Genomic DNA, 26,553 nt, shown 5'->3' with positions numbered 1-26,553 from the left:
TCTCAAGTGTGTAGATGTGTTTATTCCACATGACCTTTTAAGTGACAAACATTTTTTTTTTATAAACATCACCTTCCACAAGATACACTATGATACAAATTACAGTGGGCTTGTTTTTTTTATTGTGATACTAATTCATTTTTCAGTTCAGTTTGTTTAAGAGACATGAAAAACATTTCCAGCTTTTCCTCTTAACGGCAAGAGATTTCTCTGTTTACTCAAAACTTGCTCAGCAGTTACCAAGCAGCACGCTAAGCCTGTCGCTCCGCGCACAAACATGTTGCCGAGAGTTGGTCAAGTGTTTTTTCCACCTGACAAACGGAGTTTTGACGTGATTTCTTGCAACTTCCCTTGGCCGGCCACCATTTGCCCGTCTGCTTATTGTTGGACCACACTGTATGACCTGAAAAAAAAAATAGAAATACTCACTGGAAAAAAAACCAAACAACAACCTACAAACAATTGGGTCACTGTTTGGAGCAACTGCCGACATTGCAGAAAATAAATGATGTGATTTGCAGCGGGTAAGTTATTGCGTTTTGGCCTCTAAACAGTTTAATCAGAGCCCTTTTGATGCATAAATCATCACAGAGTTCTCTGCTGCATTCTGGTGAGCTGTTATCTAGAGTGCAGACTTGTGGCATAAATAAACACGGTATATAAATAATTAGGTTTGTAATAATTCCCCCAATCTATCAATCTTTGTATGTGGTAAGCAGTTGCCAGTACACCAAGGTCTCGAACAAATTTAGTGCCTCAAAACTGCAAAAGGTTTCTATAACACCATTCTCACGGTTTAAGGTTTGTTTAAAAAAGCAAATGCACTCTCTAACAGGTTAGTCTCTCTTACTTTCCTGTAGGAACAAGAGTTTATTGTCTTTTGTTTGGTTGCTTTTTGTGTGACCTTTCTAGTGGTTGGATGACATCTAGGTCCAATAAGATTTTTCTTAATGTAAACATCTTTTTACAAAACTTAAACTGCTTGAAAGTAATATCCTGGCGTATGTGTTGATGCTTATACACGTTTACAAATTATTGTAGATTATGTTTTTTGTTGGGGAGGCTGGCTACGTTTTTGACTTCAGGCTCACTGCAATGCAGGTGATAGGCTCGTTGATTTTTGAATTGGTTAAAAGCTGATGGCCCACAAAACCTACCGACAGCCAAATCAAAGCACAGAGATTCCTAATCTTGCCTGTATCTACTTCACAATTTTTTGTTGGGTAGGCCCATGCCACATTTCTTATCTAACGAGATGTAAACTGATTGTGTGCTTCGCTAAAAGCTGATTGTTCCACCGTGTAGATGTCTGAAATGTTCTGCAGCCTAAGCACTCATAAGTCAGACCACGTTTGTGCTTTTGCATCTGGTACGGGTGTAGTTTGTGGGTGAACCTATTTTCTGTGTTCTCTTTAAACCAGACTACTTTCACTACACAGCTGCTATTAATGCTCTCTTCCTCCGGTCCGATACTTCTTCGTGTGTCGCCAGCGCCGTACTCATTTCTCTTCCAAGATGGTAACATTGCAAGGTTTTTGTGACCTTGCCGAAACCAAATTGTATGCAAAAAAAGCAATGTTGCAGCAGAGTGATTTGCAACATTTTACCACTTTAAAAATAAAACGTTAAGTTTTCAAATTTTCATCTCTAGATTGTCTGAACACAGTTAGTTAGAGCTGGACTGCTTAAAGAGAATAAATATGCAATGGTCAACCTGGCACTGTAGCAAATTACTTCAGGCGTAAACATTACCAGCAGAAGCAGGTTTGCATCCAGAAAAAAAGGCATTGATGACACATTGGTTCTCCACTGAGACTCATTTGTTTCATCATCTATTGGAGTCTATGAATCTAAACCAAAATACTGACAAATATCACATAACATAACCAGCTATTCATTTTAGCTGCAGTATGAACAGCCGTTTTCTTTCTGTTTTGATCGACAGATCATGTTTTACATTTTGGAGTACAAACTGTAAAAGTTTTTTTTTTTTTTTAACCAAAGAATCTTATCCCGTGATCACATTGATGCTTGACAACTGTGTTTCGACTACATCACACATAAAAAGGACTTTTCCGGATGCAAATGAGTTTCAATTAGCTCTAAGTAAAGGTTGTGGGTGTAAAATACTGACTTCGATGACCTTTTGTGACACTTGGGCAGCCGGCAGATCTTGCCACCTGTAGTCATACATAAGGAAAGGATTTAGAAAAGTTTCTTGAATGTCAATAGAGATTATTACACAGGAAAAAAAAAAAGGTTTCCACACTTACAGCCAATGATCATAATCCCCACAACGAAAAGAATGCTGGCAATGATCAGGCCGGCATATCGCAGAGATTCGTAGTCTAAACATGTGACATATACGTCAAAGTCCCACTCACACAAACTCCAAGTACTTTCACAAAAGAAAACAATGAAAATAGGTTTCTCACCATATTTGAAAGGTTTGTCCCAGTTTGGATCTATATGACAAAAAAGGGATAGAGAAAAAGTATTGATGTGGATTCAGTTGTACTGCTGAACAGAGTACATATTGACAGGAACAAAAAAAGCAAAGCATCAACATGGAGCAACTGTCAGCAATGGCACGACTTATCTATTGGGTCATGTGACATGCTGTCGATGCTGTATCAAAATCTTATCTCCAGTAAGCCGGCGCAGCACAAGGCCACGGATACCTTATCTCCTTTTGCATAAGGTACAATCGAGCATTATTCTTTAGGCAAGAGAGAAAGTGGGTTGTGTTTGGAAGGCAGGATTGTGGTGGTGTGAGTTAGCCAAGTGGTACAATTACAACGGCCGTGGCATTTAAGGGTAACTATGGTGTGGGAAGAAATTCTAGTTACCCCAGACAATAGGTGGGTGGGGTTTGGATGTAGTCGTTGTCTTCTTTGTCGATGACACTGTAGATTGAAAAAGGTTTGTTAAAAAACATCAGATCATTTGACACTTTCAAAGCTTTATTTCAACCTTGGTTTTCTTTTAAATATTCACAGAGTCCAATATATATATATAATGCCCTTGCCTGATTTAATACATTAAAACATCTTTTTTCTTTCCTTAAGATGTTTTGATTTCTTACACTCGTAACATCAGGGCATTATTCCTGCACATTAGACCCAAGCTACCATTTCAAACGCAGCATTTAGTACTGACGGTCTTTAGCCGGTGAGTTGCACTCCAGCCAGTGACAGTATTGTGAAACATATTAAGGGGAAAAAAAACATGTATATGCACAGTGTTTCCTGTTTGTGGCAAGACTCTATGGCTCCACCAGGTGTTGAGACAGTAAAGGTTGAAGTTTGTTACCTGGAGCAGATGTAGAGTTTGCTTGAAACTTTGTCGCCTCCTCGGTGACAGCTAAAAGGGAATACAAAAACAAGCAGACATCAGGTCAGGTAGAAGTTCTGAGCAGTGTTTATGATGCTAATGGCATGCCATACGCCGTGCTACCTGATGACGCCCTCGTTTCTGATACAGCGGGGCTGACTGAGGTGCTGTTGATAATGTTCCAGTTTGTGGTTTGATTTCCCCGGGAGGACTTAGTGTCTGCGACAACTCCTCTCCCTGATGGTAAACAGAGAAAAAAATCAACTCAGTATGGTGAAACAAACACAACAGTTTTCACTAAAAAAAATAGATTGAATAGATTTATTGAAACGAAATAAACATTGATCTGAACGTCGAATAACTCCACTTCCTATGCTGGGCACAATCAGTAGGAAGGGTGGTTAGTGAGCTGAAACAGATTCCTTAAAGCCGACTGTTTGTTTAAATGCTGGATTTCATTTGGAGGTATCAAACACACTGGACACTTTTCAGATTTTATTTGCAGAAAAAAAAGATTGCAAACTGCGTGTCATTTTCCGTCCACGCAGAGAAATGCTAATTTGTGTCAGTCAGTTAAATTGAATCCCAGAAGAATGCATTGCGGTTTGCAGTTCTAATAATTCATTCATTCGTCTGTTATTGACAGGGAACATGCAAACAAACAGCGTCAAAACAAAACATGTCACTGAAGTGACGCATATAAAGTTTAAAGCTAATGCTTAATTCCTACTTATGTCCCTGGTTGGGCTTTTATTCAAAATGGAATTTGCATTTGCACACTACTTCAATTTAAAACATATAAACATAATCAAATTGTGAAACATGCACATCATACACAAGTCTTGCCTACACACAGTCTTTAAAAATGAGCACACTTTTGGTGTGTCTTTAATCAGTTTTTAAGCTTGGAAGAGTCTTGATGTCAGATGGTTATGAGTTCCAGAGCTTAGAGCCCTTAACAGAGAAGGCCGTCTGTCCAAAGCTGCAGTATGGTATTTTACAGTCATGATTTGAGGAACTTCTAGTGACTCGGATGCTGTTTTGTCTCTCAACAGCTGTACTTAGTGACTCAGTTGGTAAATGATTAATGCACTTGTGAATCACTTTAATCAAAATGTGGAAAAGTTCAAAAGTTTCCGGTATTTTAGTGGGCACTCTAAAGTCACCCCAAATAATACCTATAAAATAAAATTAAGTGCAGTATTTTATCTTTACTTTTAGATTCATCAGATGGTTTAGGAGCGCTCGCCCAGTAAACTTTGACCTGTTTTCCTGGTTGTATAAATATGGTGGGTGAATGACACCTGTATTCTGTATTATGAATCCTTACAATTTGAAAAGACAAGAGAAAATGACAGTAAAACTAAGGCATACGTGTGTTGTAGGATATGGCAACAAGCATAACTCCTTTCTAAGCTTGCCTAGAGAACTGAAAGAGAGCCATCTTGGGGTCAAAAAGTTCACATGAGAAAATATTTTTTGACAACTTTGGTATATCTTTATTTTGGGGTGCCAAAAAATTGTGGAGGGCTGCTGTAAATAGAGACAGCCAAAAAGAAGTGTCCTACCAGTGGGAGTTATAGCTGTACTGGGAGGCATCTTTTGATCTGCGGGCATGGGACTCTGAGCCCACGACACTGTGGAGAGAAATAAATGCATTTTTAATCACCAAACATAGGGGGGGAAAAAAGAGTCAGATGAAACAGTTGACTTTCACAGAAAGAACAAAGCACGGTGTTGTTTATGAGCTTCTCTAACAATGCTGTCACGTATTTCTTGGCAGAGGCCAGACTTCAGAATATGAAGTAGAGGGAGGCCTGCAGATGCACTGAGCATGTCACAGTGGCAGTCCTGTCAGTGAATGGGGCTTGGAGGCAACCTCTGGCTACAACAGAGTCAGATTGTTGAGTGAGAGCGAGGGACAGAGCAGCCCATTGTCTGTGTACTCACTCAGCACCTTCAAATTAGCAAAGTTCCACTAAATCTCAACTTTGTGGGCAGGCATTCTAATTTATTTATTTTCTTACCAAATTCTTTGAAGTAATGCAAATGGGATGGAATAAATGCGTTATCTAATATTGTCTTTAAATTTGTATTTATCCGATAGATTGTTTGTATATAATAATGATTAGCCGAAAGCCCTGTCTCTACTGTAATAATACCCAATATTCAGCTTCTAGTTTCAGTCGCCACTGTTTTAGTCCTATTACACAGTGTAAATGTAGACATATAGCATTGTCATGCTCATGAATGTTATAACCTTTTTTGTTTTTAAATATAATCCCAATTTACAGTTTAATTATTTGTAATATACATATCAGTTTCATGACGTGATGGATTACACTTCAGAATGTGGAACGAGTTTTACAATCCTCTCTAGGCCTCTGGGGGAAGTTGGGCAGGCTGTAATTCTGGTCTCAAGAGGAACCAAGCATCACGTGTCGTTTGCTTTTTCTGGACATTGTTGCCACCGCTATCACCAACTTCTAGGATGTGGTTCGCTGAATTATGTGTTCCCCTAAAACACAGGGTCTCAGCTCGGAGTAATAAATCATACATTTTGAATGAAACAGCCAAACATAAATATCAATAATAATAAAATAATTTAAAAAAATGGTAGACTGTAGATGCTGGTGGTTTGTATAAGTAATAAAATGTTTAAGCTACTAAAGATAGTTAATGCTGATTTATAGGTTGATGTTTAGCTGTCAGCACCTTTTAAAACCAAATATTTATTTGCATATGCATTATTGTGAAAACATGTAACTTAGCTTTTAATGTGTCAAGTGCATTTTTTTTATCAATTAGGGATATAATGAGACAACAAAAGATGGTGATATTCAGTGCTTGGAAATTTGATGATTGACTTCTCTTACAGGCCCATTTAGGTTGACTAATTACAACCCAGGCCAGCACAACCAGTTGAGCAATCTATCTGTCTTAACTTAGTCTCAAATGGGCATTAGGAGGAGGATCTGTTGCAAATGTGCAACCCAACTAGGGGCCATATGGGTCCCACATTTTAACCAAAGTTGTCAGACTTCAAGCCTTTGTAGGCACTTTATGTAACTTCCAGACAGACCAATGTGGGGCAACTTTTTGTTAACCTATTTCCTATCCATACAGGCTGAATATTCTGAAACTGTAACATGAAGATATGTTTTAAATTGAACAAATTTCATCCACCAATAAGACTTTTTTGAACTAGAAGTATTTTTCTGTTGTATTTTTGGAGTTAATCAAGAACAAACAACTTTTTTGTATGACTGGCCGGCAGGGTAGGGTTACAAAAACATTCAAGTATCAGTTTTCGCTATTTTTTTTTTGTAACATTTTTGATGTGGCAGAATTTTGGATCCAGAGCAAAAAAAAAAAAAAAGCTGTGATGGATGAGATACCAGTGACTTGTAAGAACAAGAATGCCACATCTTTCTAACCATTAGCCACTATGCTAAAGTGGCATTTGAAGCTTCCTTTAGTCATGACATTAAATGACGATTTAATTTTTTTTTTTCCCAATTAATATGGTTTGCATTGAATGATCTGTAATTGTCTGGTACCCTTTTGAAATACGAACTGGATAATTCTAAAGTAAACAGAGGTTCTTTAAAGCCAAGTTTAAGTTTGATCAATTAGTTATTCAAGTTAAAACACAAAAAGGTGCCTTTTCAATGCATTTTGGCATCATAGTCACCTAACAATGAGACAAACAGGGAAACCAAATCGCAAAATCTGGACTGAAATATTTTACACGGATAAAATATTCTACAAAACACAGTTTATTATTTGTGTTGTATATGGATGTATTGATATAAGGGTGTGACGTTAACATTTTTGGGCAACTTTGAACCCAACATTGTTTTTTTCATGATGAATTGTGGCTGCAACTAAAACACGAATGGCAAATTCTTCATCAAAACTTTTCAATTAAAGTGGTCTCAGAAAAAAAACAACTGCTCTCTCACCCACCCCTCATACTCCAGAGCAGGGTGGGTGGCTCTTAATTTCTCAAGCGAGTCCTCTACCACAGGTCAGGGAGCTTAATGGTTCTTCTTAGGATCTTAGCTGTTCCTAAAATTGCGCTCTTCTGGACTGAGATGTCTGATGTTTCTTTGTTTTTTTTTTATTATTAATTATTTCTTCTCTGAGAACATTACATTGGAAGACTTTAATATGAATGAAACTGTTGTAAATTCACCCACAAGGCCCAGGTTTGAAGAGCTATGCAATGACATAACCAACAGGCTAACTGATGCATGATGTCATGATGTAAACTTCATATTATGAAAGATTGCTAAATGAACAAGAACTAATTCTTTTTGAAGCAGTGAATCTACTCCAAATTATCTTGCCGGTGACCTGTAACTACACATGAATTCAGTTTCAATCTAAGGATCCAAAATTAGAACTAGTCCTTAGGTCGTACTCTTCATTAACCCTTTGTTTGTTTCCAAAACAAATCGCTGGAATCTCATTTCAATCTTGTGAACCCAATATCATGTAATGTCTCGTCTCCTGAGCTGGATGTATCGCTAAACCTCCGTTATGAATGTATAACACTCACAGATTAATCAAAATTTTAATTATTTGTCTTGTTGTGTTCTTTGTTTTATCAAAGCAGGTCTCTCTTGTCAATGAGATCTTGGATCTCAGTGAGAGAACCAGCATAAACACAGGTTAAATAAAACGACTATTTCAGTCTTTGGAGACCGCAGACATAGCAACACAAGGCAAACACAATGCAAATCTACGTTTTGCATGCAAGTGAGACTGCCTCCTATCAAACCCAGTTCACATTTTAATTTACCATGAGCAAATCCAGTACCAAGGGGTTTTCCAGCACTCACCTTTCAAAATGACAAACAGAAGACATATCAGGGAGCCCTTGTAAATCTGAAAGAAACAGACATTTTGTAGAGAAAGGAACGGAAACGATTAATAAAGAAGGCTTTAGACGGTGAAACCGAGATAAATGCAGGAGGAAACAATCCAAGAAATGAGAAATATTTGTTAAACCAGCTTGATGATTTTATGCAGGTAACACCAGATCTATTTGTTGAAAAAGAGTGGTACAAAAGATCTGCTCACATGTAAACAGAAAAAAACCCCCACATTTCTTTATTAACCTTCTGGTCATTTCAAGCTGTCAGTCATGTTAACAGCGAGAGCACCTGTATAATGTAAATATGCCCTGCATGCAATAAAAGGTCTGTTTGGATGATGATTGCGTTGACTCTGGAACAAAATGTGCGGTAGACGTTCACTAAGCGGGAAGTTGTGACGGTTGAGCTCAGCACCACATGGCCACTTCTCCTTCCTGCTTTAGACCCTGAACATCATTACTCACACTCCTCACGCCATGCGACAGAAAACAGATCCCTGCTTTCTAAAGTCAAACTGTGAGAAACTTGTTTTTGTTTGTCAAAAAAAAAAGGAGTGACTGAGGAGACATATTGTGTGCACAAGCCTCCCACATGTATCTGTGCTGCACTTTGTGGCATGAGAGAAAATTTACTTTATCGCCGCTTCAAGGCTGGCACCAATTAAAAGTTGGCATCAGAAGATGTGTCAAAAAATATTTTTAACATAATGGAGACCCTGAGTTGGTAAGCAGACTTCTTCCTCCCCCTCAACATACTGCCTCGGTAAGAAAAAGAAAAAGCTCTCCATTATGTATGTCTGTCAAACAGGTAAAAGAGAAACAGGGATGTTAACAGGTGGCGGTCCAGACAGACACCATGTATGGATCCTACCCCCCCAGCAAAAAAAAATGAAATTTCAATTTTTGATCCCGGTGGCATCCCACCCAGGCAACTGCGTGGCAGGTGAGCGTTCGGGGACGTCATGAGCCTTGACAGCTCAGATTAGCAGGTCGTGCCAATCTTCATTTCACTCTAGAGCATATGTCAGGATGAGGCCTGTATCCCCTGGGCTGTACAGGCGGCTCTTGCTTCCCCTGGCCTGACCCGCCTGCCCGTTTGTCACATCTTAGCACTCTTCCCCACTCTCTGGTTTGTCTGTTCATCCATTCGTCTGTCAGCCCCCATCAGTCTCCTTTCACTCGGCCTCCCCCGAAAAACAGTCCGGAGCATTTGGCTATTTAGTCTATAATTCAGACTATTATGCTTACCTTAGTGTCCATCCTGCCAGGGGTTTGTTTCCAGGGATGCATCCAAAGTCTCATCACCTACAGTGCTTTCCTCTGTAAAGTGACCTCTGACAGGCTGATGCAAAAAGCGGTTGAAAAAGGCCACACCCATGTTGCTCGCCACAGCCACTTCCTCATCGACAGGCTCTGACTCTCAACTCGCTCTTATTCCATCTGCTCTCTGAAGCAAGTTCACCACTTTTACTCTCATCTTTTTATCTCTCAACTTATCTTTCATATAAGTAATTCTGTTTACTTTATATAAAAAGATTTAGATGAAAAAAAGACTATATAGTCAAAGATAATATACTGCAAATATATCTTCTTGTTTATCATAATTACCGGGGTTGAAAGTTACAGCCATTATTATCACCTAAGGTGCTTGCTTTTTTCTGACAAAATGGTTAAAGGGTTCCTATCACAAGAGGTTCACAACAAAAGAGTTAGTAATTGTGAGCCAACTGCATTACTCAACTGAGAGTCACGAACCTAAGCTGTTACAGTAAACAAAGCCTGCAATTCATTTGCATGTGCAAAGCACAGCCTTTGTTCACAGTGTGGGGGCAAATGTGTAGCCATCTTACAGACTCCCAGTCTTTATAAGAGTATCAACTTAAATTCTGACACTTCTCCACCTGTATGAATGAAAAAGTATTTGCCCCCTTACATATTACTACTGTTTTGGATTTTGGGTCATAGTTATATGTTCTAGATCATCAAATAGATTTGAAATCACAGAAAGATATCCAGAGAAATGACAAAATGCAGTATTAAGAGATGATTTCAGTTACCAAAGGTGTATTCTCACCAGGAAAGCCCTTTGGACTGCTTGTTTGGTCTGGACCAAAGGTTTGGTGTCGTTTGCCTTTCCATTTTACTTTTGCAAATGAACTATAACTCGTAACCATAAGCCATACATGTGACGATCATTGTCCCCTTTGAACAGAAAATACTAGGGTGGGATGTAGCACAGACGAGGAAAAAGAGGGAAAGTAACATTGAAATCCTGGGTGCAGGTGCAGCAACTGTGTTTTGCACATTTGTGCTGATATTACAACTGAGAAATCATTGAGAGTGTCAGGAGCAGCTGCTGCTATGCGGGTTTGGGGACATTTTATTTAAAATTTTGGAAAGGCGTCGGACAATGCGTCCTGCAAGCTGAAAGAGTCCCACAACGTGCTGGCAGCAGCGTTCCTACGGATCAGGTACTTCGTTCACTGCTACGGTGGCCTGTTAAGTCTAAAGAGACATATGTTATCTGTAATTGGATTGGATCAGGTCGTTTCATATTCACACCATTAGCGATCCGCACCACGTTCCATTTAGATCCATTTTTCTTTTGACCCACAGTCTTGTGAGGGTCTTTTAAAAAGCACTCTAAAACAAAAATGCATTTTTGCTGTGCATACTGGGAGTTTTGCAATCTCATTGGCAGTTGAACAAAGCTGTCAAAGTTCAAAATACGTCTGACTTTCTGGAACTTTAAATGGATCTATGATTAGCTGAAGATGTTGCCCTAAATATGTTGTAATTAACTTTAACTTAAAAACAATTGTTTGTGTTTTGTAAAAACTCAAAACGACTTCAAAAATTGTACATACTTTGTTATATTTTTTACCCATGGAGGTCACCACTTTTTCACCTGCTGGGTAGATTAAACATCTTACAGTGTTTTTACTGTATTGTTTTCACATCTAAAATAAATATTTCGCAATAAAGTCTATTTTTACAACTAATGGAGTATCCCTTTAAGGAACGCTGAAGTGAAATCTGAGATCACACAAATCTTAGGCAACTCTACACTCTGCAGACATCCCAACATGGTCAGATTTAGAAACATCCTCTCTCAGCATCAGCAGGGCATTACCAAACCACATTTTACATGTATTACCATAACTTGCCCCTATAGGCTTGCTTTGTCATCACACTTCGTCATGGTCAAGCTACTGTATATTGTACAACATGGAAGTTAAATGAATATAATGTGGCCACACATGAGGCAGCTGTAACTCTTTATAAGACATCAGTAGAAAACCTTCAGCTTTCAGAAATATTCCACTAAGCACCTACACTCTCCATAAACTTCACTAATTACACTAATAATATGGAGATGGACCCCTTTGGTCTTGCTAACTGTTTTAATTATTTCTTCCATAGATTCAAAAAGGTGTCGGTAAGTTTCCTCATCTAGTTTGGCCCACACGTACAAAATTGAGTCTAGACAAAAATTCAGACTGGAAATCTGTTCCCTGATTGTCTCGTTATGCGCCTGCGATCCAGCCAATCTGCTCCAAGTCCTCTTCTTACCTCAACCAATCGTCCTTCAAGGCTTTGCATATTAGACCCTCCATACATGGACTCTCCTGATCTTCGGCTGAGCTTTGACCCACCTCCACCCCATCTCCTCCTTTGTACTCAGGGACTCCACCTTCCCTATCTCCTCTGGCCTTTACCACCACTGACTGGACCCTGGGCGAAGACTTCACTGACCCTGATCCGAAAATGATCATCCAAGCTCATAGACATTCGCAGCTTTCACATCTTCTGTCAAGGCCCAAGTACCAATGAACTTTCTGATTTATGTCAATAAATCTTTCTAATTTCCTCTTCTGTCTGTGTGAGTCTTTCTTGGTTGAACTAGCATATCACAGTTGCTGGCTCCACATCCATGATGCAAATCTCTTATTCCACAGAATCCCATAGGTGCTCTATTCTATTCAGATCTGGTGACTGTGGACTACAGTGTACTCATTGCTACTATAATGAAGGACTCAAATACTTGTATCGAAACACAATAGAAATATTGATTTGCAGTGAATATTACACAACATGAAATAATTACACAATGCAAAACGGAAGAATTGTTACTGTTTATGGTTGGGCTTTGGCGGGTTCTTCTCAGCTGGCAGGGTGGACAGATGAAAGCCTGTCCCATGGACAGAACAATTAAATGGGTAACAATAAGTAATACAGTACTTTAAAGGATTTTTGGAATGAGTTGTAAAAGATTGGTATTTTAAAATGTACTGACCTATTGGTTGTGTAAACACTTCAGTGCATTTATACCCATTTAAATCCAGAGGTTAAATATGTTGTTGTTGCTGTTTTAGATATTTTCCACAGTTAGGTAATATTTCTTAAATAAAGTATTTGGATGGTTTAGTGATTTGTAGATGTCTATTAGTGCATATGTCCTTGTTTTCCCTGTTTCATAGGTCTGTCATAGTAGGTTGTAGTAGGTTATAGAAAGCTGTCTGTCAAGAACCCTGTGAGCTGTTTTTGAGACCTCATGTGACCCGCTGAGCAGTCTGTGTGTCTGTTTGTCTGTCTGTTCAATGTTGGTGAATAAAGATTGGGTTTGGTCTCCCCTTTAGCTCTCCCTCAAGTCTTAAGCTTAATTATTTTTTCTTTTTTTTTCTTTCTCTAAAGACTATTCTCATATTTATTTAATATTTATGTAATACTGCATCATGTTACTGGAATCGGTCAGTTGCTGAATGCAATGACGGCTGTATTTTAGTGGCCACTACTTTCTTAAGTGAAAGGTTGTGCTCTGTTATAATACAATAAAGGTGGAGCAGGGTATCTATCTATCTATCTATCTATCTATCTATCTATCTATCTATCTATCTATCTATCTATCTATCATATATATATATATATATATATATATATATATATATATATATATATATATATATATATATATATATATATATAACACGCTACCAGGAGACTGTTTAAGTGCCGAAACCCTGAGTTCCTTTAAATCGAGGTTAAAAACCTTGTTTAGAGTCGCCATTGAATGTTCTATTTAAACTGTTGTAATTAACTGAAACATCATTAGATTAAGTTTTCAGCCCAGCTTATTTTAACCAGCTGCTATCATTCCACTGCAATGTACTTTCCTCTGTGTATTTTGTTTTGTTTTTTTCTGTTCTGTTCATGTAGAGCACTTTAAATAGTTTGTTACTAAAATGTGCTATACAACTAAACTTTCCTTGACTATACAAGCTGGAGTTACGGGAGAAGGGTCAGGAGCCTCTCGGGCGATTCCTGCTACAGACCAGCCAATACAATCAGAAGGTGGGTAGACCATGGACCTAAAGGGATGTATAGGGTCAGGAAAGATCCTCCAGTCATTCAGCAATATGAAGGTCCAAAGTGTGCCAAGAAAATATCCCCTAACACCATTTCACCACTGCCAACTGCCTGAACCATTGACACATTGCAGGATGGATCCATGCTTTCATCGTATTTCTGCTAAATTCGGACCCTCTTGTCTTAAAGTTACAGCTGAAACTGGGGCTCATAAGACCAGCCTCAGATTGCTGCTCTTAGCTGACCAGAGTGGTAACAAGGAGGGTCTGTTGTTCCTCCCCACCCCCCCCTTATTTGTTTTTAGGTTCAAAATGTTGTGCCTTCATAGGTGTATTCCCCAGCCCTTCCTTGTATCAAGTGGCTATTTGACCTTATGACCATTCTTCACAGATCTCTGACTTTAACAAGGCGTTTTTTATCCACACAATTACTTCTCGGCCAATTTTTTGTCTTTCTCTGGCGAAGCCTGAAAATGACTGGGTGTGGAAATCTCATTAGATCAGCAGCCCATCCGGCACCAATGACCATGCCGTGTTGATTTAAACCCCCTCTTTTGCCCATTCTGGCACTTTGTTTGAACTTTAGCAAGTTGTCTTTGTCAGAAGTGATGTCCAAAGGCATTGCTGACATGTGATTGGCTTATTTCTCTTATTTTAACATGCAATAGACACATGTACCTACTGAGATGACTGGGCTGTGTATATATGTTAAAGTGTGTTTGTTGACTTTTAAGGTATAACTTTTGAATGACAATCATTTTTATTGGAAGAGGGAGAGTGCCAAGACTTTACGTCTCCATGTAGAGGCTAAAGGATGATACAACTTCTGGCAGCAGCAAAGTATTTTGTATCAAAAATGTTGTGAGCTTAAGCAATACTAGTGCATAACAGATATAAAAAAAGTTGCATTTTAATAGACCCACAAGTTATTTAATCTGGTAAGAATTTAAGCTGTTAATTATTCTGTTGAATGTTATTCAAAATGCAATATTGATGCTGTTAAGAATGTTGCTTTAACTAATGGAATAAAGGTTGTATAAACAATTATTAATATCCTCACAGTAGGTGTAGGTCTGCTAAATGTCAAAACCAAACACTGTGCCAATGCTGTGTAAAACTTTTAATATTGACTGATTGATCGGTAATGTCAAATGCACTCATGTCCTCATACCTGGTGGGAAAAAGGCACACGCCCGACTGTATGTTTCTGTACAATATTTACAGTGGCTATTAACATTCTACAGATTGCCATTAAAATGCCAGTTTTTTTGTGATTAAAACCGTAAAGAAAAATGCGATTTTCCTTCTACTTCTACATATAATGTGACATATTTTTTAGAAGTCAAATGAAAAACAAACATCCAGGCCTTGCTAAAACTTTGCAAACCCATATGAAAGAATGTATTACATTTTGATGAAACATTCTCTGAGGTTACATGTGCTACATTCTCTGAGGTTACTATTCTCAAGATAGAATTAGACCTTTTGTCCAGGTGAATGGACTCAAATTGAAGTCATATATATTTTGCCCTTGTAAATCAGAATGTGTAGTAGTTGTAAATAAATTTTTTACACACGGTAACCCAAAATGTCTGAGAATATATCTTTGTGCATCTATATAAAATAATTTATATCTGTGTAAAAAATAGAAAAAAAATATTTGTATTTTTAAAGTGATTACTCAAGTTTCAAACTTTTTACGCAAGCTACATATTTTTTATACAAGTTATATATATATATATATATATATATATATATATATATATATATATATATATATATATATATATATATATATATGTTGACCCATCTGTTTTCTGATTGGATTGTTAAGTTTTGATTACCATGACATTGACCACTCAGCTGAGAAGAAGAAAAATCTGTAAAGATTTGTGTTTGCACTCTACAGTTTTACATACAGAGTTTTGCTTTATATCTGTAGGACCCCAGGAAGAGTAGCTATCAAATTGCTGACAGCTAATGGGGATCCAAATAAATAAATACATACATCTGTAAACAGACATTACATTTTTTTTCATCAAATTTTTTCGCTTGTGTAAAACAATTGTAACTTGTGTAATTAATCTTTTTAACAAATCTATGGATTTGCAAAGATAAAATTCTCTGATAATTTGGTTTACAATGTAGAAAAATATATTCACATTTACACATCCTGACTTACAAGCACAGAATCTGACTGTAATTTGTGCTCATTCAGGTGACCTAAATCACAAACAATTTTGAAAGCTAGTCAGTTTTGACCCAAAACCTTAAGGTACTCACAACAAAGTCAAATATGAAGGCAGACTTCCTTTGTCAGGATCACTGCAAGTCTAAACATAAATTAAAATGTAAAAAGAATAGCTTCTATGGAAGTATTTTTCATAAAGCCTAGCTTGAGTTCAGAATTAAACTTGACTTAATAACTATAGCATCACCTAAAGAGTGTTGTGAACAAGAGAAGTCCTCACAGCAACAAAATAGAATGCACTTTTTATTCAGGCACGAAGAAGCACTAAAAGAAACATTGTGTTTATCCTTCCAAAACTACAGCTGTAATGATTCATTCTCTATTTGAACTAGAGGTGTATCATAATTAATAAACTGAATTAATACATAAATACAAGCAATGACCACAATTTACATATTTTTAGCATGACTTTATTGGATCGTTAAGAGGTTGCACTAATTGCTAAAGTTACATAGATTATTTGTTATAAAAAGAGCATTTAACCATACAGAATCACACAGACAAATAACCTTAGGCATGGGGTAATTGAATGTTATTAATTTTGCCCTCTCGCAGGCTCTCTGAGCTCCCGTGAGATTCCCCTGAAAGCAACATGTCAAAATGTCCATGAGACGAGCGAGGGAAAATAGAAGGTGACATACAGTATTGAGCTGTCAAGCTCTAGCAGATTACTGTTCATGCCTGAGCTGAAACGAAGCATTATGAACAAGCTTTGGTATGAAAACAGAACTCAGTTACACAGCAACTTAAACACTTGTTCAGTAATGAGACAAAAACACACCTTGACAGCTCATGATGGAGAATACCAGACTCAGTGAAAAATATTGTGATTTCTCTCCAGGCATTCAAACCCCACTAAGGAAATTTGCAGGTTGGACAAATGTAAATACAATCTTGCACCCTGTAAGTAAATATTTCCTTTGAAATAATGCATTGTGTTTTTTTAAGGCCCTCCAGGACTTTTCACTCAAAGAGAAAAATGGATGATCGCGGGCTACATCATGTGCAGGGACGCTGTGATGAATACTCGATAGAAAAGATAAAATTGGACACGGAGACAGTTTGTAACACGTGTTAAAGACAAAGTCATAGCATTTTTCAGGAAATCCCCGACAGCCAAATGATCTACAGCCTAAAAGGTTCCCAGTGTGCCTATACTGATCAGTCATAGCCACTGATAAATGAAGTAAACAGCATGTATGAGATCCATATTGAGTTTATAACACAACGTTTTTGCTTGGGAACCACTGATCACCTTGACAGTCCTTTGAAGCTAAAAAATTATAACACGTCTCCACTCTAAGAACACAGTAGCAATAAGAGCTGCAAAAATATGAAAATAATTTTTCCAAGGTGTCTTGAGCACAGTGCAAGAGTTTTGGTGTGGTGTGACTGATACCATATAAACTCTCCACGTACTTATCCATATCTGTAAATGCAAAGCGCCTGGATCTTGCATTGCTTAGAAGAGAAGAAAAAACAAACTGAAAATAAACTTTATAAACCGAGGATTTCTCACCAGGTTACTGTTGCAGTTTTTGTGGCCTTGTCATCCTAGAGAGACCAATTATTATCTCTGTGAAACGCCCCACAATCTGGGGATGTGTCCAAAAAACGTTTGTTGGGTAAGGACTCTTTAGCCAAAGCGGAAGTGCGTCAGCGGTTCTGATTATAAGTGCTGTCCGGATAGTGCAGAGAGTAGAGAAGAAGTTAGGAAAAGGAGCCTGTATGCTTCCTCACATAGCTCCTTTAGCATATAAACCCCGCAAAGTGACGTAAGCTGTAAGCGCAACCTATGTCACAAAAGTTAACAAAAATGGCCGGAGAGAAGAGCGCGCATACCTTGTAAGTAGCACCATTTACACTTTCACATATTACATGACTTGTTGGTCATCCATGTAGATAAGAAGCCTTTGGCCATTTTTGCCTTTGTTGTCTACAGCAAGTTCACAAAAAAAACATGTTTTGGATGCAGCCTAAGTGTCCTGATTTGTTTTCTTCCTTTGCTGCCTACCTGCTTGTGTTTTTCTTTAACCGCTTTGTGTTTGCTGCCACCATTTGAATGGGAATCAGGGCTGCACATCAGTAGCAGCCAGCTCTCAAGAGAGGGTATATGTGACAAAATCTATGGTACACAGGCTTCCCTATCAAGCATACAGCAGGGCTACTCGGAGGTACGGATTTGGCCTCACAAAATGCCAAGAGATGCGGAGCCGTGGAACCTGTTGGAAGGGGTTGTGCTCTGTCATTTCAGCAAGTAGCACATACCCAATTTTTGGTGACTTCTGGGACTTCCTGTGACTTTCTTTTAAAAATGTCTTCAGTAAAGGCAAGGTTTTTGGAGTACTTATCCTATGAGAAATGGATCTCTGATATCACTCCAGAGCTATCATGTGCCTCTTGGCTGCTTTTCTGATTAATCCTCTCTTTGCATGCTTAGTCCGTTCAAGAGAAATACCATGCCTTAGTAGATTTCCACTTGTGTCCTACGCACTACATTTTCGAATGAGTTAAACAATGCTCTCTGGGATTTTTTTTTAAGCTTTGTGTTTTTTTCTAACCTAACCCTACATAAATTTTCTCTGTAATTTTTTTTCTTCAACTGTCTGTCTGCCGTGTTCCTTAGTGTTCTGACTAATGTGTTCACTGTTGTTTTCTAACAAGTCCCTGAAGCCTTCACAGAGGAATTGCATTTCCAGTCAGACTCACAGGTGAACTCACGAAATCCACGACTTCTAAAGGTCATTGGTTACCTGGAATTTTATTTAGGGGAATCAGAGTACAAGATTCTGTAAAGAAATGCACCTCACCACATTTTTATTTATTTGTAGAACATTTAGAAAATTGTATATAATTTTCCTTCTACTTCACAATTTTGGGCTACTTTGGTTTGTTGGATATAATTCCATTAAAATAAACTAAAGTGTGAGACTGTGTCATGAGAAAGTGTGAAAAATGTCAAAGCTCATGAATATTTTTGCAAGGTGCTATAGACACGATGGATTGTTAGAATGTCTGAGCAGCTTTGGTTAAAGAATTAAATTCCCCCCCGGAACAGATTACTAAAGGTTATGGAGCCAGTTTAAACAAATATATATCAGAGAGGGATTTTTTTTATTCAAATAGTCACATGATTTTTTAATGTGTCTTTCTACAGGTCTGAAATGGGAACTAAGACTCATCACAATATATTGCGTAAGATCATTATTATAACGTCCCTTTTCTTTTTGGTTATCAAATACCTTGATTTGATAATCGGTTATTAAGGGCATGAAGCAGAGAAGATCTTTTTGTTGCAGCAGCCACAGTTAAGGCTTAGCTTAACCTTTTTTCCTCATCTCAGTCTCTCTCGGACTGCAAATTCCCGGCACGGTTTCTTCCCGCCACCAATGCTGCGAGCCGAATCCCGGTCCGAGAGAAAACAGGATTATAGAGTCTGGCCGCGGATACGGTTTCGCTCTCCTTAAGACGAAACTGTGCTAAAATACCGCTCAGTATGATCCCATTGTAGGGACTCCATAAGACCAGCTGTCAGATGTGAAAGTCTTTATAGTCTACGGGAGGAGGGAGAGAGCCCTGTCATCAGGTTCTCATCTGGATACACACTGGAAAATGTTAATGTCAGATGGGTCAAAAGGATGATGTCTGCCTGGGTGGCACCGTGAGCCTCTGTTGCTTCTGCTCCAGCGCCAAGCGCACACATGTCAGTTCATTTCTGTCTCTAACCGACTGATTCATGTCTACCTGCGGGCCAGCAGAAGAAGGGGGACTGAGGGTAGTGACCATGAATCGGCTTAGGGAGAGAGGAAAACGGTGAAAGGGGGCATGGAAAGAGGAATATAAGTGGAAACTAACCTCACAGTATGCTCCTAGCATCTGTGTTGATGGAAAAAGCATCTTATAAATTTGACATTCCAGACTCCAATGAGGGGACTAAAGCTTTCAAATCTGTCTTTTTGAAACACTGCAACATTCTTCTTTCCTTCTTATTCAGTGTCGGTTTGTAATTCAAGCCTGGGCATCAGGTCAACTCATTCTTTTAAAGAGAGGAAGAAAAAAAAAAAAAAAACAACCTCCAAAACTTTAAAGGTGAATAGCTTAAATATTTGATATTTTGCTCTTGTGAATTTAATCAAGCTCAAGCCAAAAAATAAAATAATTAAGAGGGGAGTGAATACTCCTATACAGCATTTTATTCTAAGCCTACAGTTGAGTCATAAGGCTATTCCATCGATCTCATTGTCTCCCTCTAGACTAATTCTCCTCGAAGTTCGAAGGGTAGATCATAATCCCGCCTTGCTTGCTGATCATCCATCAACTGCCCTGCTTTCTTGATACCCTGTGAAGAGAAGATTATATCCAGACTACAGTTAATTGCATACAGCACTGTGAAAAAATGATTAGCCTGATATAAATCCAGATGGAGATAATCTGATTAAATATGTTAATGGAGAAATGTCATTCAAATCCACCTAGCTGTATGTCAAAACGATCTCGTGCTAAGCCCCTGGATGAGTTGTCAATACATTCTTGAATGATTTTGGTAGGTGGGCGGATTCTAGGAAGGTTCTCTACTGATTCATGTGTTCTCCAGTTGTAGAGAACGGTTCTTACTGTGGTTCATTTGAGTCCCAGTGGCTTAGAAAGAGCTTTGTAAACCCCTTTCCAGATTGCTAGATGTCAATGACTATTTGTTTTATGTGTAGCTTGCAGGATTAAACGCATCTGCCTAAAAATTACCGTAGGAGCAGGGTAGTTTGGGTAGCCTTTTCCTCCTTAAAAATTAAATCTTCATTTGAAAACTTCTATCTATGTCTGAGATCAATATTCATTTGATAATCTACAATATTCTACTGTGACAAAGACCCAAAAACTGAGAAGAAAATGTTAAGTAGGACTGTAGAGTGCCACACTAGAGATACATCATATGATTTAAATGCATTTATCAGTCAACAGTCTCAAATGTGTTTTCTCAGAGACCTGAGGGTAGGTGGGTGACCTCCAGTCCTCAGCTTGCTGGGTCTGTCTGTGGTCAGAGAACAATGGAGGGTAGGGAGGAAGGGGTGAGGCCAATGTGTCCTGGTACGCTCTTCCATCTCCCACATCTTCATAGAAATGGCTTTCAAGGTTCGCAGGGATGACACCTTCAACAGCCCATACACAATCACAACACAGATATGAGTCAAAAATAAGGATCATTATATTTTTCATCCACTGCCTGCAAAAAACAGCCTCTATCGACACTGTCTGCGGCCATACTGGCTTGTCAGTCTTTACTGAGGCCTTGTTCAGGCAAGGTTTGGGTCTCACCAAGGCCACGTCTTTCTTCGGGGTGTGGACCAAGGGAGGGTTTGTAGTCACCGGCAGGATAATAATAACGGGAGTCTTCCTGAAACTGCAGAAACAGAAGACATAGCATCAAATAAGAGTTATGCAACCTCCTTCACAAAGCATTTCCACATGTCATTAGTTCAAAGAGGGGGTGAAAAGTTGTTTCTACTTCCTGCGTGCACGTAGCCTACTTTAGTTTTTGGCAGGACAACGTAATGCAGATTTGCATAAGGTGAATTTTCCAGGAAGAGCTGAAACCGTGTCCTTACACTATTTTGCTTTAAATAGTCCAACAATACACTAAAAATTCTGAATTTCGTTGCTTCTTTTTGCTCTAATGTTTTCATGCTCACAGCACATGACTCTCTGCAGGGGAAACTTTTATTATGGTGAAATAGGAAAAAGCAAAGCAGCCTCAGTTACACCATCAATGAAGACTCTTAAAAACGCTCACTACAATGACTATCGGCCCGAAAGAAAATTAATAAAACCCATTTTAAACACACCTGCAAGGCTTTTCCTATTTTGAATAAATTATTCACATGAGTTTTAAACTGCTACTTTTCTGACTTCCTTCAGCAGCTAGCTGGGCTGCCATGCCATCTTTATCTTCAATGTTTCCAAGGCTATGTGGATGCAAGTGGCTTTCTTCTCCATTTACCATACCATACTAAAGCAAAACATCCATATGTGACAAATCATTACCCCACCCCACCCACAACCCAATAACTAGTTGTACCCCATTTGGAGGCAACAAAAAGCCTTTACATTTTCAACATAAATCTGCTTTACATGTACCCCTGTCCTCTGTAAGCATAGCAAATAGAGAAACTATATTATCTATTCTAAGTTAAAAACCCCAAACCCTTTGGTCAAAGTAGTAAAAGTAAAAATTTGAGTACAAGTTTAAAAATGCATCAGTTGCAATAATTCCATGCGTAAAATTGACAGGAGTTTATAAAAAGATTAATTCAGAACTTTCTGAATTAATCTGGAAAAGATTTCTGGAAAAAAATAAAAGTTGGGAAAAAAAACAAAAACAACAAAACCTATTTTATTATTGCGCTTCGTATACATATTTACTGGAGTTGCCAACAAATGTTAAGGGCACCATATAAAGTAATGATTGATGTCTAAGGAATGAAATGTTGCAGAGGCATATCGACCTACATTCTTCATCGGTATAATATCTTTGGGCATAACCCAAGATATTATACCGATAACACATAAAATAGAAAACTATTTCCAAGCAAAACCAGATTTTGCTGAAAGTAAATATGTTTAAAGTCAAATTAAGGTGAGGTGAGCTTTGCCTCCATGTGTATTTGCAAATTGATTCTCCTCTGACAGCACTGCCTGATCTGTTTCCTTTTACCTCAATAACTGTTTTCTTCAAGGTTTAAATCCCTCTTGGCCTTTTTAAAGAACAAAATGATAATTTCTCCAAGATCAATGTGTATTTTGAATGCTAATTGTGAGCTATTGATCGATGTTCCATCCCTGCGCACAACGAAAGGTTTCATTAGTTTATTTATCCCTTTTCCTCTTCATGGCTGAACCCTGCACTTCCTCCGCTGCCAGATCTTTTCACCTTCTGCCTAATCTCTTTCCTCTCCTCATCTGTTTCTCGGTGTCTCTGCATATTATCTGTTGCCCTTTTCCTTCGCGCCACGTACTCCTTTCTCCTTCTTACCGCTGTGTAGCTCTCGTAGACGTTGCTCTCAGTTTCAGATCCAGAGTCAATGAGGAGGGTGCGCTGGGCTCCGGTGTTGATTTTTTCTCTGCTCTCATACTTATTGGACTTGCTAACAGTTGATTGACTTGACCTGCGTGTAGAAATCAGATCATGTGGGATTCGTGGTAACACTGCTGATAATTAGTCCCTAGTGTGCATTAAGAAATATACCAACCACACAGTTTTAGTTAGAAACTTTTTTTTTTTCTTGCAGGCATTGGGCATCTTATGATTACTACAGGGCTTTGCAGAGGTATTTTGTCTCATTACATCCACAAATGTTGTTTTTATTGGAATTCTGTGGTAGACCAACACAAAGTAGTGCATAAAGATGAAGTGTAATAAAACTGATACATGGATCTTAAAATGTTTGACAAATGCAACCTGAAAAGTGAGGTATGCATTTGTTTTGGTCTCCCTCACTGCAACTGAGTCAATACTTTGTAGAACACCATTTCGTTGCAGTTGAATGGTAAATGGCCTGTACTTGTTAGCGCTCTATCAAGTCTTGACGACCCTGAAGGGCTTTACACTATATTCCATCATTCACCCATTCATTCACCCATTCACACGCAGATGGTAGTAAGCTACCTTGGCCCCTGACGGTGGCGCATGAGTTAAGGCTGCAAATGATTTTGAGTCTCTTCCAGCTTTGCACATCCAGAGACTGAGTAGTTTTGCCCAATTCTTTGGATCGCCTTTCAGGTCTTTGGATCGCCTTGCAAGTCTTGTCACAGATTTCCAATAGGATGAACATCCATCCATACATCTTTGATTGGCCCATTCTATTAAATGTGAATATATGCTTTGATCTAAACCAATCCATTCTTGCTCTGCCTTGGTTTTTTTCTGCTGAATAATGAACCTCTGCTATGAGCACAAGTCTCTTACATATTTTCTTCCATGACAGCCCTTTATTTAGCTCAGTCCATATTCTTATGTGATCTGACCAACTTGACCATCTGTTCCTGCAGATGAAAAGTGTCCCCACAGCATGATGCTGCCATCACCATGGTTCACTGTAGGGATCAGATTCAGAGTGTACAGGGGTACTGATGGAATTTATTTTTACTATTCTACATGTTTTATTATTATTTACTATGTTTATTGCATTTATCATGTATTTGCTCTTTACTATTAAAAAGGTTTTAAGGTTCGGGTTTTTCAGACATCAGAGTGTTTTTCAGAGGACTGATATCTCTCTCCAATGTTACAGAGTAAGGCCTGGTGCAAGCAATAGCCTCACCATAAATGTTGATCGTTTTTGTAAAGCTCTATCTTATCTGTGATGAATTGCACCCAGCCATGTGTGTATCCTCTCTTTTCTGGTCACTAAATGGTCAATTGTCAAGGTTGTTCTGTATACCTGAAACTGCTTGTTTATGATGTCAAAGGTCACACTAAAGTATGTTTCCCCCTTCCTTAAGCTCTGCAATGAAACTAAGGCCCTCCCTTTTTGAGATAATAAAAAGTACAGCAGCAGCAGAGTGGATTTCAGATCAGGAAAGAGATGTAAAGGAATTCATCTCTCTGCTGGTCTCCTCGCAACATTTAACCCTGTTGTCTCTCTTCTTTTTGTTATTGAATGAATGTTTTAGGTGTTTGAACCTGACAGGTACACATTGTATTTTGCATGTAGGGTATCTGACCAGAGCCCCTTTTATCACATGCATGCTATGTCCCCTACCTGGCTTGTGGCAAACTTTAAATGGAACTTCCTGTGGCTTTCTTTCTAAAGTGGCGTTCTTCTTGCCACGCTTCGATCACATCTAATGGCAGAGCTGTCAAAAGATGCTCCAAACTGAACTGTGAATTTCTGTACCTCCTTGGTTGCTTCTCTGATCAATACTCACCTTACCATGCATGAACACTTTGCTCTATAAGATGTTCAAAACCTATGTTGTACACTCACCGGCCACTTTATTAGGTACCCCATGCTAGTAACGGGTTGGACCCCCTTTTGCCTTCAGAACTGCCTCAATTCTTCGTGGCATAGATTCAACAAGGTGCTGGAAGCATTCCTCAGGGAGTTTGGTCCACATTGACATGATGGCATCACACAGTTGCCGCAGATTTGTCGGCTGCACATCCATGATGCGAATCTCCCGTTCCACCACATCCCAAAGATGCTCTATTGGATTGAGATCTGGTGACTGTGGAGGCCATTTGAGTACAGCGAACTCATTGTCATGTTCAAGAAACCAGTCTGAGATGATTCCAGCTTTATGACATGGCGCATTATCCTGCTGAAAGTAGCCATCAGAAGTTGGGTACATTGTGGTCATAAAGGGATGGACATGGTCAGCAACAATACTCAGGTAGGCTGTGGCGTTGCAGCGATGCTCAATTGGTACCAAGGGACCCAAAGAGTGCCAAGAAAATATTCCCCACACCATGACACCACCACCACCAGCCTGAACCGTTGATACAAGGCAGGATGGATCCATGCTTTCATGTTGTAGACGCCAAATTCTGACCCTACCATCCGACTGTCGCAGCATAAATCGAGACTCATCAGACCAGGCAACGTTTTTCCAATCTTCTATTGTCCAATTTCGATGAGCTTGTGCAAATTGTAGCCTCAGTTTCCTGTTCTTAGCTGAAAGGAGTGGCACCGGATGTGGTCTTCTGCTGCTGTAGCCCATCTGCCTCAAAGTTCGACGTACTGTGCGTTCAGAGATGCTCTTCTGCCCACCTTGGTTGTAACGGGTGGTTATTTTAGTCACTGTTGCCCTTCTATCAGCTCGAACCAGTCTGGCCATTCTCATCTGACCTCTGGCATCATCTTTTTCGGACCATTCTCTGTAAACCCTAGATATGGTTGTGCGTGAAAATCCCAGTAGATTTGCAGTTTCTGAAATACTCAGACCAGCCCTTCTGGCACCAACAATCATGCCACGTTCAAAGTCACTCAAATCACCTTTCTTCCCCATACTGATGCGCGGTTTGAACTGCAGGAGATTCTCTTGATCATGTCTACATGCCTAAATGCACTGAGTTGCCGCCATGTGATTGGCTGCTTAGAAATTAAGTGTTAACGAGCAGTTGGACAGGTGTACCTAATAAAGTGGCCGGTGAGTGTATAACTCTATCCCACATTAAATCTATCAACCTCTTAATCCCTAAACTTCTCAGCTGCCCTTTTTGGTCTTCAAGGGGGTGTTGGTTCACCAAAGTTCTCTAATAAATGTCTGAGGCCTTCACAGAAGAGATACTGAAATCGGGATTATTCATAGGTAACAAATATAGACTGACTGAGTGGCTTCTTAAGGCAGTCGGTGTTAGTGGGTATTATTTATCAGCGTACTAAAAATGCACAACACACCTTTTTTTATTTATTTGTAAAGAAAAATTAAAACCATGCCTGGTTTTCCTTCCCCAAAATAATGCACTATGTTGTTTTGGTCTATAACATAAATTCTGCAAAACACACATTTAAGCATATGGTGTAACGTAAAATAAACTCTGGGAGAATTCACAGGTTTAAATGCTTCAGCATGGCTTCATAATGTGGTCTCTAGGCGATCCTGTATGTGTGATACAAGGTTAAAGACACCAGTTAAGATGGATTTTTATCTAAGCTTGTTTTGCCACCTCAGTTGCTTTCTAATGGATTTACAAAAGATCACGAAATGTGTGTATCTTTATTTCTCCC

At 38.9% G+C, this 26,553-nt stretch overlaps 2 protein-coding genes across 2 annotated transcripts in view; both read right to left on the bottom strand.

The window, feature by feature from the left end:
- Positions 1-2: 2 nt before the first annotated feature.
- fxyd5 (FXYD domain containing ion transport regulator 5) lies at positions 3-9,583 on the bottom strand. Its single transcript, XM_036132353.1, has 10 exons — positions 9,464-9,583; positions 8,181-8,226; positions 4,902-4,970; positions 3,457-3,570; positions 3,313-3,363; positions 2,850-2,906; positions 2,436-2,465; positions 2,274-2,348; positions 2,135-2,180; positions 3-403 (listed from the first exon to the last, which is right to left on the bottom strand). The coding sequence occupies exons 1-10, from the start codon at positions 9,515-9,517 to the stop codon at positions 379-381; spliced, it is 567 nt and encodes a 188-aa protein (XP_035988246.1). The 5' UTR covers positions 9,518-9,583; the 3' UTR covers positions 3-378.
- A 9,291-nt stretch (positions 9,584-18,874) lies between these two features.
- The window catches only part of nphs1 (NPHS1 adhesion molecule, nephrin), a 104,950-nt gene continuing 97,271 nt past the window's right edge, over positions 18,875-26,553 (bottom strand). Inside the window, exons 30-33 of the mRNA XM_036132350.1 lie at positions 22,857-22,989; positions 21,143-21,227; positions 20,813-20,976; positions 18,875-20,171 (exon numbers count right to left, since the gene is read on the bottom strand). Of these exons, the coding sequence (XP_035988243.1) occupies positions 20,082-20,171; positions 20,813-20,976; positions 21,143-21,227; positions 22,857-22,989 (472 nt within the window). The 3' untranslated portion in view covers positions 18,875-20,081. The remainder of the gene's footprint in view (positions 20,172-20,812; positions 20,977-21,142; positions 21,228-22,856; positions 22,990-26,553) is intronic.

This window comes from Fundulus heteroclitus, chromosome 3, assembly GCF_011125445.2.
Source record: "Fundulus heteroclitus isolate FHET01 chromosome 3, MU-UCD_Fhet_4.1, whole genome shotgun sequence".
NCBI lineage: Eukaryota > Metazoa > Chordata > Actinopteri > Cyprinodontiformes > Fundulidae > Fundulus > Fundulus heteroclitus.
The sequence above is the reverse complement of the archived record's forward strand: the minus strand, read 5'-3'. Positions and strand labels throughout refer to the sequence as shown.